Raw genomic sequence first — 17,899 nt, forward strand, 5'->3', positions numbered from 1 at the left:
ATGTGTATGGAGGACATCGGTAGCTTTAAGTGCGAGATGGTAGCTCATTTTCGAATGAGCGATCTCGGGGCACACTCCTACTACCTCGGCATCGAGGTGAGACAGGGGAAGGAGGAACTCACGCTCGGTCAGAGCGCGTATGCCTCGAAGCTATTGGAGCGAAGCGGCATGACTGAGTGCAAGCCATGCGTGACTCCGATGGAGGAGCAGTTGAAGCTGATGAAGGCTAGCACCGCGGTGAAGGTGGATGCAACACGCTACCAAAGCATCATCGGCGGTTTGTGCTACCTAGTCCACACGAGGCCGAACATTGCGTTCACCGTGGGCTACGTTAGTCGCTTTATGGAGGATCCTAGAGAGGATCACTGGGCTACGGTGAAGCGGCTACTGTGCTACGTCAAGGGGACGCTGGATTAGGGGATCATCTTTCCCAAGACCGGTAGGAGTAGGCTGCAACTCACTATGTTCAGCGATGCTGACATGGCGGGGGACATCGACGGACGTCGGAGCACCTCTAGCGTGCTCGTCTTCCTTGGATCGGCTCCAATTTTATGGTTGTCGCTGAAATAGAAGGTGGTGGCGCTATCTACGTGCGAGGCAGAGTACGTAGTGGTAGCCACAGCGACGTGCCAAGTTGTGTGGCTATGCTGGCTGCTGGGCGAGCTGACCGGTGCGTAAGCTCATCCACCAGCACTGATAGTGGACAACCAGCCCACCATCGCCCTCACGAAGAATTTGGTTCTCCACGACCGGAGCAAGCACATCGACATGAAGTTTCACTTCCTCAGGGACTGTGTCGATGAAGGGCAGATCGTCATCGAATTCGTCGAAACTGGTCGGCAACTCGCGGACGTCCTAACCAAGACGCTCGGACGTCTTTGACTCATGGAGCTGAAGGAGATGATCGGTATGGAGGGGGTACAAGGGATAGCAGTAGGATTAGGGAAAGAATTGTTAGATAATCTACTGCTTCCTTATGTGAACACACAGTAAGGGAAGACGACGTCGAAAAGGCTCCCTGTTGTGGTACTATAGCCGCTGTAGAGGCAGGCGTCGAACGGCTCACCTGCCGCACTATAGCCACAGTAGAGACATGCGTAGAAGTTAGTCATGTTGTGTTATCTAGTCACTGTAACAACATGACAACTGTACTAGGACTAGATGGATAGAGTTGCATATATAGTTTGTCACTGCAACTCAGTAAAGAGAGTTCAGATTTACCATCTCTTATACAAAGCTCCGGCCAACGCTGGTGCTTGTACTGTGTGTGTGCTCTGTTCTCCCTTCCTTCTGCTACCTCTATCCATAGAGTGTGCTCGGACAACGTCTGTCGTGCTCGGCCGTGATCGGCAAGACTGGTAAGTGGTCGACTCACCTGATCCAGTGACCTTGTGGGCCAACAATGTACTCCATCCGTCCTAAATTATGCAATTAAAAATCTTAAATATTATGAAAAAATTATGCAATTAAAAATCTTAAATCTTGGTTTTCTTTAGAAAAATTGTTTTAGCTTAGAAAATATGAAACATGTTTTAGATTTGTCCTAAAATCATGCTCTACCTTCTTATGCATAGATTGGAGTTAATTATTTGAATTTTCCATGGTCCACTGTGGTGTTTATTTGCTAATAGATGCTTCAATTATCTATGGTTCAAAATTTTGGTAGAATTTCATCAAAATTTCACGAATTCTAGTAATTTTGCGGGTGGCCGAAAGAAAGAAAAAAAGTCCATATTACACCAATACATGTACTATATAAATCTAGACTCACATTTTGTATTGTTTATTTAAGTTGTATATTCTTCTACTCAATAGATGTCGACTCATAAATTAGCTAACATTTTGTTTAGAGCTAAAAATTTTAGAAATATCATATTTCATGCTCAAGTCTCAAAAAATCAGTGAAATTTCGTCGAATTTTGGTAATTTCAGAGGTGGCTGAAAATTTTCTAATAACAAATTCGAAAGCCCTGGTTGACGATCATGACTGTGTAGAAGGCCACCTGACATCGACAAAAGCACAAAATTCAAACTATCAAGTAACCATCTCATAGTTTATTCTATTTAGTATGAACACAAATGTGGCTCGGTTCTATCTATGATCCTGTATTCATGTTAGTGCCTCATAAAAAAATCATGCCACTAACATTTGTTGTTGTCAAAGTCACTCAGTGCAGCTCGAATTAGTGGGTCACTATATCTAAACTATCTAATACAACTATTGAATGCACTTTAAATTGCGATATATCATGTTTCATATGAACCGAAACATCGGCATTCTCCTTAGCCGTCAAAGGGCTATAAATCGCCATTTAAACTGCCTAAAGGTGTAGAAACAAAGGTAATTCACGGGGCCTTGCCCCTTGACGGGCTTGGAGGGCCGACTTATGGGCCTAAATTGGCTGAAAGCCTGTTATGGCTCGTATCACGGGCTAGTTTTTTTTTATAACGATATATAAATTGGCAATTGGCATCGGTATGAAATGCAGTTCACAGAAATAGGAAACTGATCGCCTCTGGATTGAATGGCAGCCCTAAATTCTCCATGTGGAAAACAGGAAAGCGAGAAGTTTCTGAAGTAACTAGCGCTTCAATGCCCGATTCTTCGTGCGAACTGCAAAGAGGCTTTTGTCGTTTCATTTTCTATACTGTGGCCTGTCAGATTCCAGGGCCGTTCAGCGCCGGCTGCACCAGGTATTTTAAGGGATCACACTTGCATGTTTCATATAGCACAAGAAGAAACCGTACCACTTCATCAAGCCAAATCACCACCAATAATCCACCATGGCTAAGAATGAAGCGCCGACCATTGGCGTGAAGCTGTTCGTGGATAAGGAGAAGAGAAAGGTGCTCTTCGCAGAGTCCGACAAGGAGTTCATCGACGTGCTCTTCAGTTTCCTCACCATGCCTCTCGGCACCATCGTTCGCCTGCTGGACAAGCAGTCTCAGATGGGGTGTCTCGACGAGGTGTACAAGAGCGTGGAGGATCTCAGTACGGAATACTTCCAGACCAAGGCTTGCAAGGCGATGCTTCTGAAACCGCTCAACGCGGCTTCCAGCCACTGCTGTCGGCTCAGGATCAACATCGATGACACCGTTCCAAGGGTGGTCTACGTCTGCAAAGACACATCCTGCAGCGCTCACAGCGACAACGGGATCAGTTCGATCCCTGACACGGTCTGCAAATGCGGAAAGGTCATGGAGTCCTTTGGGCAGTGCAGAAAATACGACGGTGACACTGAAACCGCTCCTGCTGCTTGTTCGGAGGAAGGAGTTTTCGTCAAAGGTTGCTTGAAGTTTATCGTCACCGATGATCTCCAGGTTGCGCCAGCGTCAACCTCTCTTATGATGTCTCTCTTCGAGAAATTTGGTGTGCGGGATCCAGCTGTTCTTGAGCAGCAGGTTGTACAGTTCAGTTCAGAAAAGGTTTGTCTATCACAATGCTCAATTTTTTTTTTGTCAGGACCCCCCCCCCCCCCCCCCCCCCCCCCACCCCTGTAATTGCAATGAACTTACTGACTTAACGATCCATTTCATAAAGATAACATGCTTGCTGAAGAGATCGTTGACATCCAAGCAACCTCTAACAGAGCACTATTTCGATGTTCCTGTCCCACACGATGATGCAAGCCTAGGCACGCTCGCTCAGGACTTGAATCCTAAACAAGAAGATGGGGACGAGGAAAGGCTAGGAAATCTGAAGATCAGGGTTCTTCAGATGAAAAACAACTCTGCTCTGCTGTATGCTGAAGTTGATGGTGATTTTGTGGATTGTCTCTTTGGCTTACTAAGCATTCCGCTGGGATCCGTAATGAAGTCATTTGGTCAGTGCTCAGCAAAAGGCTGCCTCGATAATCTTTACAAGAGCATAGATGGGAGTGCTAAAGAATTCGTCAGACAAGATTGCCAGAGCGTCCTACTGGCTCCGAAGTTGCCACCCTGCTTTGGGTGTTGCGCTTCTAAGGTCCTTCAGGTTGACGAATTAGCTCCAAGAGAACTGACGATCAATGCCTGTTTTTCGTGCTTCAAGATTGGAAGGTTTTCAGATTGTGACCGTTGTCATAGGTACGATTATTCTCGTAGGTATCATGTTTGCACAAATAAGGTGAAGTCCAGTAAACTTTGTGAGGCGAATCCAAAGATACAAATAGGTGGAAGCGAAAAAGGAGATGCATACGTGAACGGGAAGCATACGAAATTCGTGGTCACTGATGACCTGCGTGTTCTTCCACTCTCCTTAGCATCCACTGTTAAGATTGTTAGTGAGGCCAAAATTCAGACGTCGAATCTTGTGGAGAAAGAAATCACAGTGACCAATTCCCAGGTATCTAGTGCTACGCAGTTTATTTGTACAGCTTTATAACTCGCTACTTTTTTTGGCTTTGCGCTAGACTATTCACTTCTCTGTGCAACTGGTACTTGGAACAGGTTATGGAGCTCCAAAGGGCTGTGCTGCTGAGTCGCAACACACTCAGCTCTGTGCTTCTGCCTCCTAAGAAGATTAAGAAGCTGAACCATCTCAGATATTAGCAGTCGCTGCTTTTCTCAATAATTAGCCACAATAACTATATCAGTGTCGCTGCTCTTCTCAATAATTAGCCACGGTAACTATATCTGTGTTCCCCTTGCTGGATTTGTAAGTTAGATATTTGGTACCTACTACAGTTGAGGATAAACATATAAAAATTTGAATCGAGCATAACATAAAAATTTGAATCGAGCGTAACATAAACATTTGAAGCGAGCGTTGGTAGGGCCACTCGAAAGCGTGAGCGTGCCCCTCTGCCAAAAATGGAGACGTCCATATTTCCCGTTGGGAATACGGCAAGGCCGCAGGCCACCTTTGAGATTGGCCCTTGGCTCCGTCTGGTTGATATGATTTTTCGATGCTAACTGCACATGCCGCACAAGGTGCTTGTTTTTATAATAGGGTACCTCATATTTTATTTACTCCCGATTTCTGCTCTCTCATCTCACCAGTCCATGTGGTATTATCTTATCCTGTCAAAGGAAGAAAAAAAAAAAGAACAGCGTGGTATTTGCGTTGATCAGTAATTCAGTATTCAGTACCGGCCATATGGGCCTACTAAGAGCTACCAGGCATATTCAGCCCATGAAGTTCCAAGGCCCACAAGTCACATCGCTAACAGGTTGGATCTCTGAGGAGGATCGGCGCACATTGGATTTGGGAGAACATGTTATTCGAAAAGTCTAACAAGCGACGGGTCGCGCTCCGACTCCACCGCGCGACACCAGGCCACGACAGGCCGGCCCAGCAGACACCCCCTCCCCTCATCCAACGCTGCGGCCAACGCTCCGAGTTCCCAACGCTGCTGCTTTCTCCTTCGTTCCGACAGCGCATACGGGTCAACGAATCCGGCGTTGGTGGCGGAAGCGCAGCCGGCGACCGACGGTGGAAGGAGTTGCGGCGGACGACGACAGAGGAAGTTCTTGGATTCCGCCGCGCGTCCAGATCGCCGCTTGTTCTGCATATGCCCCGACGTGGTTGGGCTCCGACCCCAACAGCGGTTGTGGCGGCCTGGCGGTCCTCCCCCACCTCGACGCCGGTCACGACGTCTGCTCTCTCTCCAGCCGCGAGCCCGCGAGCGCCCCTCCCGCTGGGGCTCGCCGGCCCTGTGCTCCTGGTGCTTGGATTAGATGAGCTGTGCTGTTATGCTGGTACTAGTAGATTTTGATTCCTGTTACCAAGGTGTATTCGTTCTGATTTCCTCTGCAAAGATCCGCTGCACAACTGACTCACATATTCGTTCCCCCCTCCTGCTGTTTGATCTGAAGGCCATCAACTTCGCTGCCATGTGTTAAGCATTCAGATGTGTAAGATGAAAATAATTGCTAGGTTGCAGGTGATCAGTTTCCATTGCTAGAGTACAATGTGATTGCAATGTGGTGCATTTGCGTTCAGTCTGATGCAGCAATAATCTGTGGGCCCCCTTAATTGGAATACAGAATTATGATACTGAATTTTATCAGGAATACTGAGTGAGCATATTGAATGGTCAGATAATGAAAAACTTTGTCCAGAAAATATGCAGTGTTTCATTATCTATTTCAGAGATTCAGGTTCAGTACTTCAGTTTCATTAGGTTCAAATGTCTTTCGTAATTGGTAGTTATTTTTTGTTTCATTTTTTCTTTGTTTTATTTTGAAAACATCTAAGCCCCTAGTTGGGTTTCGGTGATTAATAACAACACAAGATTACTGTGATTTACGTGTGTTTTGCAGATGCAAATTGAGTTAGGTCATGGTAATGGTGATTGATTGGGCAATTATGGTTTTTATGCCCCTATCGATGCAAATCGTTTCGGTTTTCGAAGGATGGACGACAAGATTAAGGACCGACTAGTTCTAAGTGTCATTTGGTATTGGAGAGACACTTAAAGTAGTTTAGGACTTTGTTTTTTCTTTGGCCGTACTATTAAGGGCGGTATGAACTAGTAGCTTGATCTAGGTGAGTCTAATGTTTTGGTGTGGTGCATACTTGTAAAACTTAGCATTAGTTAGCTCAGGGATAACCCAAAGATTAGATGGAGTCAACTTCATTCACAAAGTTTTTCGAATTGGAAGTGAATGGAATTAAGATACAGTGACCGGACGCTGGTCCTTATGGGACCGGACGCGTCAGGTCAGTTGCTTGGCACGCGCAGCAGGAACTGAGGAGCGACCAGACGCTGGCCCTGGCCAGAACCGGATGCGTAGGTGTTGGCTACTGTGACCTGACGCACTAGAGGTCGCGTCCGGTCGACAACAGAAAGCATCCAGAGAAGGAAATAGTTGACCGGACACGTCAGGTAACGATCGGACGCCAGTCAGAGTTCGGTCTCTGTATTAGTCTACTGACTGTACTGACGTCATGTAGCCGTTGACTACTGACCGTACGCGTCCAGTCACTTTGACCTGAGCGTCCGGTCACCTCGAAAATGCTAAGTTGGACCTCAACGGGTATGTTTTGAAGTAGGGAGTATAAGTACTTCTTCTACTCGTCCAATTTAGCTCTCTTGTCCATTTGTTCAGCTGAGAAACACCTTTGGAGTGCAAGAGCCTAGTGAAGTGGTTAAGATTTAAGAATCCAAGATTAAGGACCTCATTAGTGCATAGGGAGTAGTAAGTGTGCATCCACCTTTCTCATTAGACTTGTCTTGGTCAAGTGAGAGTTTGTGCTTGTTATTTTTGGTGATCGTCATCACCTAGACGGCTCGGTGGTCACCATCACCTAGACAACTCGATGGTGATTGGAAGCTTGGTGATCATCTGACGGAGCTTGTGGATGACCCAAATCATAGTGTGAGCGGTTGTGGACGATTCACCATGACGGAGTGTCGAAGAATCAGCCCGTAGAAAGCACTTGATCCTTGCGCGGATCAAGGGGGAGCTACACCCTTGCGCGGGTGCTCCAACGAGGACTAATGGGAGAGTGGCGACTCTCCGATACCTCGGAAAAACATCACCGTGTTCCTCTCTCTCTTTACTTTGAGCAATTACATTTAAGCAATTCAATTCATGTCTTTATATTCTTAGAATTGTTATGCTAGAGTAGGATTAGAGCCTATGGTGCAAAACTTTTGTGCGGTAGAACAATAGAAACACTTGTAGGCACAAGGGGGTGAAATGGGCTAAATGTGAGGCTTAATTATTGCAAGAAATTTAGAATTGGCTCAATTCACCTCCCTCTTGAACATCTTGATCTTTTCACATTTTTCAGTCATGTTTTTATTTCGGTGCTTCAGTTTTAGTTTCAAGTTCAAATATCTTTCGTAATTGGTAGTTATTTTTTGTTTCGTGGTTTCTTTGTTTCATTTTTTTTTGTCTTTTTTTAGTTTCAAATTTCAGTCACCTTTTTAGGTTCGAATGTCATCTTAAATCCTGCATATTAGTTACCTCACCTACAATATATAAGTTGTTACAAAAGGATAGCTATTGTACACATAAATTACCACAAAAAGAATTTGCCTCTCAGTTTTAGTTTTCGGTCAAGTTTTTTTTTAGTTTTTTTCCAGTTTCAGTTTTCAGTCATGTTTTTAATGTTTTTTAGTTTTAGTTCTTAGTCACTCTTTTAGGTTTGAATGCATTCATAAATCCTACATATTAGTTATATAATAACTTATTTCTATTTTTCTCAATTATTTGTTTTATTTTCTAGTTGTTAATTTCCTTTTTAGTCACTGATAATTTCAATTTCAGTTCTTTTTACCGGTTTGTACTATTGAGCCACTTGTGATGAGATCAATGAAATAAGACTATGATGTATATGTTTCAAAATAGTTTGTATGTACTGACAATTTATGTTATATATATAATAGCTATTTATGTATTAAGCGTGTAGCAACTTATATATTAACCTTCCAACAAATTATGTGTACTAGCAAACGTGTAGCAACTTATGTATTAAGCGTGTAGAAACTTATTTGTCAATTTTAGTTTTCATTATTTGTTGTCATTTTCAATTCTAGTTTATTATACTTTCAGTTTTAGTTTTCTTTGGAAATTTTTTTTCATTGTGACTACTTTAATTTTCATAGTCTATTCATCAATTTTATTTTATTTTTGTCAATTTCAGTTTTGTGCTGGTAACTTTACTTTCAGTGTTATTTTGTATTATTTTTTTCCATTTTGTCTCCTTTCGTTTTTAGTTTCTATTTGTCAATTTTTGTTTTTTATTGCTTATCAATTTTAGTTTTTTTTCATTTTGTCTACTTTAGTTTTTATTTTCTATTTTTTAATTTCAGTTCTACTTTTTGTTTGTCAATTTCGGTTCTAATTTTTTGTTAATTTCAGTTTCATTTTTGCGGCAAGTCATGTTTGCTGGATTTTGTAATAACTGCCTATTAGTTGGCAACAAGTCATGTTTTCTTGTTTTTTAATATGTTGTATATAACTTGCCCCCTTAGTTGGTAACTTATGCTATGCTTGTTTAATAATTTGCCCCTCCACATTGTAGCTTGTTTTGTTTTGGCTCGCTACTCTCTTTAGGGGGTTAGTACCTTTATGTAAATATTATATAACAATTTATTGTATTCCTATGATAATAATCGATGTGCATACTTTGTAACAATTTCAGTATATTTTTCAGTAACAACTTTAATATTACGTGGCAGTAACTCTAAGTACATATTTACACATAAATTGCCATTGGAATAAAAATTTTCGAAACATAGGTAAGTGGGGGTCTAGTTTTGTTCGCTTCGTCACTAGAACACACAGGTGCAGACAGAATTGAAAACGGTTACATCATTCAAAAAATTATAGCTGTTTAAAAGAAAATATTGTCTTTTTTGTTTGCGTCAGATGACGTCATGGTTGTTAGGCTGTCCGTACATGCACTGGGAAGTGAGGAGCGCGTGGGGGGGCTGGGGTCACGCTGCTTGCGGAAGTGAGGAGCGCGTAGAGTCTAGGGTCGCGCGACCGGTCGCGCTAATTTATCCCGATCCTTGCCACAGGATGCCAAGCACCGCGACGGGTTTTCGCGTGCCGTAGTAAGCCATCGCACGTCACCGAATGCCGCTGCAAGACACCGAGCGACGTCGTGGGAGATTGAGTGTGTCACAGGACATCATGGGATGTTGAGCCATCGCACGTCATCGTTTGTTTTACGTCTGAATAGTAATCGATGTATCACGCCAGTGACGGGCTTGCCCATGAATAGAGAGAGGACTAAATTATAATATTTCATTAGCATAAAGTAGTATTAAACCTAAGACATTCATTATTAATTGATCTAGCATAGGAGGGAATGGCCCGCTAGCCCTCGCTAAGCTCCGCCAATATATCAGGCACGGGAGAACAAAGGATAATACACGGGAAACAAAGCCTTATGATGCACAAGTGGGCCGACTTAATTGGATGAAAGGCTGGCCCATATCACGGCCAATATTTTTTAGGCGATAAATTGGCATCGGAATGAAGGAAATGCAGTTCACACGATTACCAAACTGATGTCCTCTAGATTGAATGGCAGTGAGCCAGCGACAGTCCTAAATTCTCCGTGCGGAAAACGAGAAGTTCCATGAAGTAACTAGCGCTTCAATGTCGACTCTTCGTGCGAACTGCAAAGGGGCTTCTATCGCTTCATTTTCTACTCTGGCCTGCTCAGATTCCAGGGCCATTCAGCGCAGGCTACACCACGTACTAAAGGATCACATACCACTTCGTCAAGCCAGATCACCACCATGGCTAAGAATGAAGCGCAGACGACCATTGAAGTCAAGCTGTTCGTCGACAAGGAGAAGAGGAAGGTGCTCTTTGCAGAGTCGGACAAGGAGTTCGTCGACGTGCTCTTCGGCTTCCTCACCATGCCTCTCGGCACCGTCGTTCGCCTGCTGGACAAGCAGTCTCAGATGGGGTGTCTCGACGAGGTGTACAAGAGCGTCGAGGATCTCAGCTCCGACTCCTTCCAGACCAAGGCCTGCAAGGCGATGCTTCTAAAACCGCTCAACGTGGCTTACGGCCAGTGCTGTCAGTCGTACCATTTTAGCGAAATAATAGTGTTTTTCTCTCACAGCAAATCAACATCAACATCAGCGTTAGCCGTTTTTCTAACCGGCTAAACAGAGAACATCGACGACACCAAGCCTAGGGCAGTGTATGTCTGCAAGGACACGAGCTGTTGCGCTCGTGACGATTTCGCGTTTAGCTCAGTCCCTGACACCGTCTGCAGATGTGGCAAAGTCATGGAGTACGTTGGGGATAGGCCGGACAATGGTGCCAAAACTGAGGCTGCTGGTTCTGATTATGGAGTTTTCGTCAAGGGACGTCAGAAGTTTATCACCACTGATGATCTTCAGGTAGGGCCAGCCTCCACATCTCTCATGTTTTCGCTCTGCAAGAAATTCGGAGTTCAGGATCCAGCCGATCTTGACAAAACGATCCTCAGCTCACTGCAGAGAAGGTTTGTCACTTTGTCTATCACGCTACACAACGTACACTAGATTATTTTCTCGTTAAAATTATTAAACTCTGATTTTTGCACTGCACCTGGGTGTGACTGATTTACTTGCGATACATTCCTTTCAGATAACTAGTTTGCTCAGGAGATCACTCACATTCAAGCAACCTTTAACTGGGCTATAACGTTCCTATCTCACCTGACGATGCAGGCCTCGGTTCGGTCGCTTCGAACTTGTGCAATGAACAAGTGAATGAGGCAGACGACAAGGTTGGACATGTGAAGATAAAGGTTCTTCAGACGAAGACCAGCTCCGCTGTACTGTATGCTGAAGCTGGACATGATTTTGTTGATCTCGTTTTCGGATTATTGAGCGTTCCACTTGGATCTGTAGCTAAGGCATTTCGCCAGCGGCTACCAAAGGGTTGCATCGATAACCTTTACAGGAGCATAGATGGTTGCGCTGAAGGATGCATGACAGCAGAATGCAAGAGCCTGTTACTAGCCTCAGAATTGTCAACCTTCTTTGGTTGTGGCGCTAGCCAGATCCTACAGGTTAATGAAATACGTAGCTCCCAGGAAGATAAAAAACAATTTTTGCTACACGTGCTTAAAGATTGGTGGTTTTTCTAATCATAGTCGGGTAGAGCAACTCCAACAGTAGCCCTCAAAACAGGGCCCCTACTTTTTATTTTGGTGCTCCACCTACTTTTGGAGACCCTGTTTTTTTTAGACAGCACTCCAGTAGTGGCCCTTAAAATGGAGCCCCTAAATTCGTTTTAACTGCCAATGACACGTGGGACCTGGTTGCCATAGACTAACTCAGCCAAAACAACTAGATCCGAGGAGAGCGCAACGGGCAATAGGGAAGTGGCCTGTGAGTCGTGCACCGTCGCAGTTCGGTCGTGGGGAAATAGAGGCCGCTTGCCGCGTCGCACCCCGGAGTGGAGGCCCAGCGTCATCGCGACCAACTCCAGTGCGGGGAAGTGGAAGCCGGTGAGAAGGGGAGGGAGCAGGGAGCAGCGGCGCCGACCGGTGAGAAGGGGCGGGAGAAGGGCAGCCGCGCCGAGGAGAAGGGGAGGGGGGCGTGCTCGCGAGAGCAGGGGAGGAGCCGCCGCTCGGCTGCTGGGGGAGGGAGACCGTGCGTTCAGCGCGGGGAGAAAGATAGGATGGGGGTCGGGGCGTTGGGTCAACCAGAATGGGTCTAGAGGGAGGATTTTAGTCACTGACAAATTTTGGGTTTATAGTAGGGAATCTGCTGGAGTTGGATTTTTTTACCTGAGCCTCCATACTTAGCTACAGGAGCTCAAGTAGGGGCCATACTAGAGTTGCTTAAAAAAAGAGACAGCTGGAGCGACGATTTTGAACGATATGCATACTCCTACATCAATTGTCAAAACTATACAAAAACTGCAGAGCTAAACGAGTTAGATCCAAAGTCGCCTGAAGGGAAAAGTGGCCACTACTCTGCATATGTGAAGCAGGAGCCTAAGAACTTCATGGTGACTGATCGCCTCCGTGTAAGTCCTCTGTCTTTGGATAGCTGTCTACGAGTGGTCAGCGAGGCCAAGATTCGAAGGAGCTTGTGTAGAAGGAAGTCACTCTGACAAAGATCCAGGTTGCAACTCACCACGCACATAGCTGCAACTGCTAATAGTAGTGTTGTACTTTAGCGATACAAGGCGGGTTCTTGCAAACCCACAAATAAATTTAATTTTTACGAATTAGTATATAATCCGTAAAAATTAAGTATATTTGTAAGTTTGTACAGAACCCGCCTTTCATTGTACTTGTCTCCTTTCAGTTCACTTACTCGTTGTTTTACAGGCTATGGAGCTGCAGAGAGCTGCCCTGATGAGTCGCAACGGTCTCAGCTCTGTGCTTGTGCCTCCAAGGAGAATCTGAATCATCTCTCGACACCGACAGTAGTATGCGAATCCTCTATTGTTTACTTTATCTTTATATATAACTAGCAAATATGCCCGTGCATTGTAATGAGAGTTGATTTTTTCTTGAGAGTGCAAAAACGATCGCGGGGTTTAGGGTCTGTTTGGTTCATAACCACAATTTGTTACATCATAGTTTTTTAAGGTAGTTCTTTGTTTCACTATCACAACTACGGTGTACCACACTTTCTTGAACTCTTTCCACATGTCATAATCTCATTTTCTTGTCAAACTTTTGTCATAAGTGTGGCTTTAATTTTACTCGCCACACATTAATTGTGTTTGGTTCGGCTTGTGCGTGCTCACAGTGCAGTGCGGTATGCCATCCGTGGTGTGCGAGTCACGGTACCAAAAATCAGGACTTCAGTTGCAATCCCGCATTTCCGTGGCCGGATGTGGGGAGAAAATCACAAAAACCACGGCACGTTTGGCATGGCTGTCACGTTCTTCCAGTGAGAACCACTGTTGATGCAAAAGTGGACCTGCAAACACAAAGGGCTAATACCCGAATCGATATCCAAAGCGTGCCAGTCGATTTGACCTGTTAATCGACAAGGATGAAGATACGAGCACTTTGGTCCTGACAACAGCGATACGCCCGGAAGTCACGGCCAAGAGGTACTCACGCGGAACTCGAGAATCGCCGAAGGTCGCACTGAAGCTATGCAACTCGCCGAATCAATGAGAACTCGTAAAAAGGAAAAATATGCAAATTGACGAAGTCGCCGAAAAGTAAGTAGATGCAAATAGGAGTAAAAATTGGTTTTGATATTGATTGATATATCTTTTTACATTGCCCCTCACTCTATATTTATACCCTGATCTAAAGAGACATAACCAAACACAACTAGGACACCAAGCCCATATCTACGTGACTCTTACATGAATCATACTCTAACAAATATAGAAAAGGAAATCAACTCCTATCTATTTCCCTGTCCGCCTCAATTACGATGGAAATCTCACCGTCCTCCTTTCCATCGGCATACTCCCTGTCTCATCGGCAGTAGTCTTCAAGCCTTCCTTCATCGGCATCGACAATAACATTTTCAACCTTATCGGCAACACCCGAGTCTAAATCGACCTTTCCATCGATCACCACCATTCATCGGCAACCATCTTTACAAGCTGATTTTCACCGGCTGTTAGCGTACACGGTAACTTTCCTCTGCCGATTAGCCCACTCTGATCATTTTGACACGTGCAAAAAAAACGGTGTCAACACATGCCCTCCAATTTCGGAGTATAAAACCATTAATGCTCCGAAATTTACTCCAGATAACGTTTGCCTTCGCCCAATTACCGTAACTCATCCTTCAAACCACAACTTGATCTGTTATCAAATCTAATCAAATTTAATCCTGATTCACGCACCTCAGTAAATATCGCACAATTGCCAACCACTCTTGTCTTGATTATGGTTAAGATACCAAAATAATAATCCATCGGCAAGATCCTAACATAATACTGCCGCCACTTTCAGAATTAAAATATCATGTACCGATATCTCTTCCAAGTCATGATTACTTGCCATCAAATCATCTGTACAATCCCTTGATTATCGTGCGAACAGTTACCATATCCATCTGAACCACCTCGACCTATATGCGCGCAGTATAGAGATAAGTCCAAAATACCCCTACTCCAAGCGGCTTATAAATAGATTTCTCCGGAACGCTCGTCTTCTACCCTCAGACCCTAATCTTTGACATTCTCTCTTTCTGGCGGCGACTCCGACGAACAACTGCGCGACCTCAACCAACAAGAACTTTTCTCCAGCGTCAACCTCGAGTCTCCGGCTTGTGCCCCCTTCTACCTCAAGATAATGACAATCAACTTTGACGTCCCTGCGGTTCGTTCCACTTCCGTTACCTTTTACCTTGATTCCTCTGGTTTTTACGAGTTCATACAGTTGGTAATTTTTTCTTTTCTTTTGTTCTTCGGATCTTCTAAACTTAGGAACTGCGCAACAAATTAGTTATTCCAACCGATCAGCCATATGTCCAATGCCTAGGACCAATGGGTAACCCAGATCCAACCGATCTGATTAATGCAGAAGTCAATAGAATCTCCTTTAGAGCCCAAAATTTCTCTCTGAATTTATGGAAAGATACATTCCGATCTTGGCCCAAAACCACCAAAGGGTGGAAAGATTGGTACCTAAGGGTCAATAGGTCGATGCAAGTATACTGGGCAGAACGGAAGCTAGACCAATGCATTAGACTATCTATTGCCGATATGCAAAAGAATGAGTCAATGATGATTGCAGCTGCTTACTTCTGGTCAGACACAACAAACACTTTTATGTTTGGACATGGCCCAGCTACTCCCACACTTGCCGATGTCCACATGCTCACTGGCTTGGATATTTCAACTGCCGATGAAGGCTCCATCTATGGCAGAAAATCTGAATATAGGGTGAATACCCGCAACATCGGCGGTTGGACGGGATACATTCAAGAATACCAGAAGACCGGGACAGTTAACCAGAGGGAACATGCCACATTCTTGAATATGTGGTTAGAAAAATTTATCTTCTGTGGTCGATCAGTAGGACCAACCAACGCCTTCCTCCCCGCAGCTGAACTTTTGGCTAATGGTGTAAGGTTCCCTCTTGGCCGATACCTTCTGAGCTCCACTTATCATCTTCTTCATCAAGTGTCTCAGAAACTTTTGCTTGGCGAACCCATCGGCAACTTAGGAGGCTCGTGGTGGTTTATCAACATGTGGCTGAATGCCCATATGCACAAACGTTTGCAATGGGACTTCTTTGCCCAACAATTCCCACGAGAAATTGCTGAAGACCATATGCTTGGGGACGAGGAATCGGCAACACGCTCACCCCTCAATTTTGGTGAAGCCATAATTGTCCTTCCTGGAACAGAGGCCAATGAAGACCAGATCGGCAGATTCTTCCAAAACTTCTATAATGGTCTTTCTCGTGATCATAGGGCCTGGGTACCTTATATTGACGAAGAAAACAGATTCCCCCTTCTTTTCAACTTTGCCGATGACACTCTGAATCAGGATAATGAACTCATGATGACCATCATTACTCCCAGGGCAATTCCAGTAAATACATTTGGTAGCGGAAAAAACACCAACATCACATATGAATTTTACAACCCATCGGCAGTATCCCGTCAATTGGCTTTTGGGCAACTGCCAATCAAACTTTGTTTTGCCGATGTGATCAAACCCAGAGAAACAATCACCTACGGAACAGATTGAAACAAGGTAGTGCGACTCTCCCCCGATGCCGATACTACAGATGTTGATATATCCACCTGGACGCCAGTATCTTTCATCACCGAGTCATATAAGCAATGGTGGCGAGAGTGGAAGGAACAAATGTTTGCAACATCTGCTCACACATATCGGCACATGATCGACCCTGAATATGCAATCCCTGACGATGCAGTAAGTTTCTTTTAACTCCCTTCTGCTTTTTCCTTTTATATATTGGTAACTAACTTTCTCATGACAGGTTAAAAATCCAGCACCATCTATGAGTAAAAGTGGGAAACCCTTCGATCTTCAGCCTATTTCCCCGATATCACCGATCGGCTACAATGCCCCTACCTTAGCTACTTTGACTCACCAGAAGATCCGTGCCAAGACCATCACCTCCAAGCCCAAATTGGCTACAGCTAGGGCCACTCCATCGGCTGCTGCTACAACCCTGATCAAGGCATTCAAGGTAACAACCCTGTTTATTTCTACTCATGCCGATCACAAACTGTATTAACATTAATCATCAGGGTGTAAGAGCCGCTGCTGGATCGTCATCGGCAACTCCTCCGACATCAAGCACCACTACTTCTGATAAACCTTCAGAGGTATTCCTTTGATTTTACATTTCATCTGTTAAATATTATACCTTACACTTGTTTTGCAGCAACAAATGGGTACATCGGCAAGCGTACCAGATGTCCAAGCTCCACAACCAACAAGTGCCGATGCCTCCCAGCCAACCGTTGCTGAGGCCCAAGCAAAACGCAAAGCCTTAACAGATGTCGAGGCACAGCCAAAACGACAGAAGTCCATGCCGATCCCCACATCTGCCCCAATGTCTGCAATCTGGCCAGAATCAGTCGTCGCAACTGAGCAAACAGTTAATCCTCCTGTACGGGACATACCATCGGTCATCATACCCCAAGAGCCAACCACCGATGAGGCCATAGAGGATATCCCATCGGCAATCTCAACCGATCCTCCACATGGCATACTCTAGGCCGCTTCCTCCAGCCAAGCACAGGAAATTGCCTTAAAACAGGTAAGCCGATTGACGTAGTCGATTTATAATATTCATACTTATCCTTAACTGACCTCTTTTTCCTTTCCTCAGGAACAAGACTCCCCAAACAGCCTATTTTCCTTCGTCATTGACGTTTTTGACGATGATGGAGAGGAAACAAGTTCTTCCCTTGCACTGGGAACAATATCGGCAGAAATTAAGTCTAAGTTGGAAGCTCTCCTGAACTTGCTATAGCAGGATACCGCCCAACTGGTAGATGACTCGGACCCCGCAAAGGCAGTTTTCAAAACAATCCGTGGCCAGGTCCCTGCCGATGTTGAAGAAGTACTCTTCCCAGTAGTCCATTTAGAAAGCCGCCAACTGCAATATCAACGGGCTGCTCAACGCATTGCCGATAGAGCAGCTCAAGCTCAACTCAAAGAAGAGATGTTACAACTGAAACAAATTGCCGATGAGAAGCACAAGGGCATCGGCAATTTGCAGACTTCGGGCACTGAACTTAAGCAGAAAATCTTAGATTTATCGGCAAAGAAGATGGCTCTATTGGCTGAATTAAAAGAAGTTGAGACAGCCTTAACTCATGCTCAACAAGAAGAAAGCCAGCTACCCAATGCCATCAAGGCCCTTCAGCAAGAAAGAGACATCTAGGCTCGCAAAGCTTTGGCCACGAAGAAAAAACTCAAGCCTGTGGAAGGTGCTGCCGATGAAGACATCAAAGAAATGGAGGAAGCCGACCAGATTCGCCTGCGTGCGATATTAGCTATTCAATCCTTGTTAAACTTGTAAATCTTGTTT

At 44.7% G+C, this 17,899-nt stretch overlaps 2 protein-coding genes and 1 pseudogene across 2 annotated transcripts; all 3 read left to right on the plus strand.

The window, feature by feature from the left end:
* LOC136531470 (uncharacterized mitochondrial protein AtMg00810-like) lies at positions 1-417 on the plus strand. The gene has a single exon (XM_066524130.1). It carries the CDS (start codon positions 1-3, stop codon positions 415-417), a length of 417 nt encoding a protein of 138 aa, XP_066380227.1.
* A 2,367-nt stretch (positions 418-2,784) lies between these two features.
* On the plus strand, positions 2,785-4,530 carry LOC136531465 (uncharacterized). The gene is made up of 3 exons (XM_066524127.1): positions 2,785-3,426; positions 3,542-4,324; positions 4,429-4,530. The coding sequence occupies exons 1-3, from the start codon at positions 2,785-2,787 to the stop codon at positions 4,528-4,530; spliced, it is 1,527 nt and encodes a 508-aa protein (XP_066380224.1).
* Positions 4,531-10,184: 5,654 nt separating this feature from the next.
* On the plus strand, positions 10,185-12,805 carry LOC136531460 (uncharacterized; annotated as a pseudogene).
* The last annotated feature ends 5,094 nt before the right edge of the window (positions 12,806-17,899 follow it).

The sequence above is a fragment of the Miscanthus floridulus genome, unplaced genomic scaffold, assembly GCF_019320115.1.
Source record: "Miscanthus floridulus cultivar M001 unplaced genomic scaffold, ASM1932011v1 fs_356_3_4, whole genome shotgun sequence".
Classification (NCBI taxonomy): domain Eukaryota; kingdom Viridiplantae; phylum Streptophyta; class Magnoliopsida; order Poales; family Poaceae; genus Miscanthus; species Miscanthus floridulus.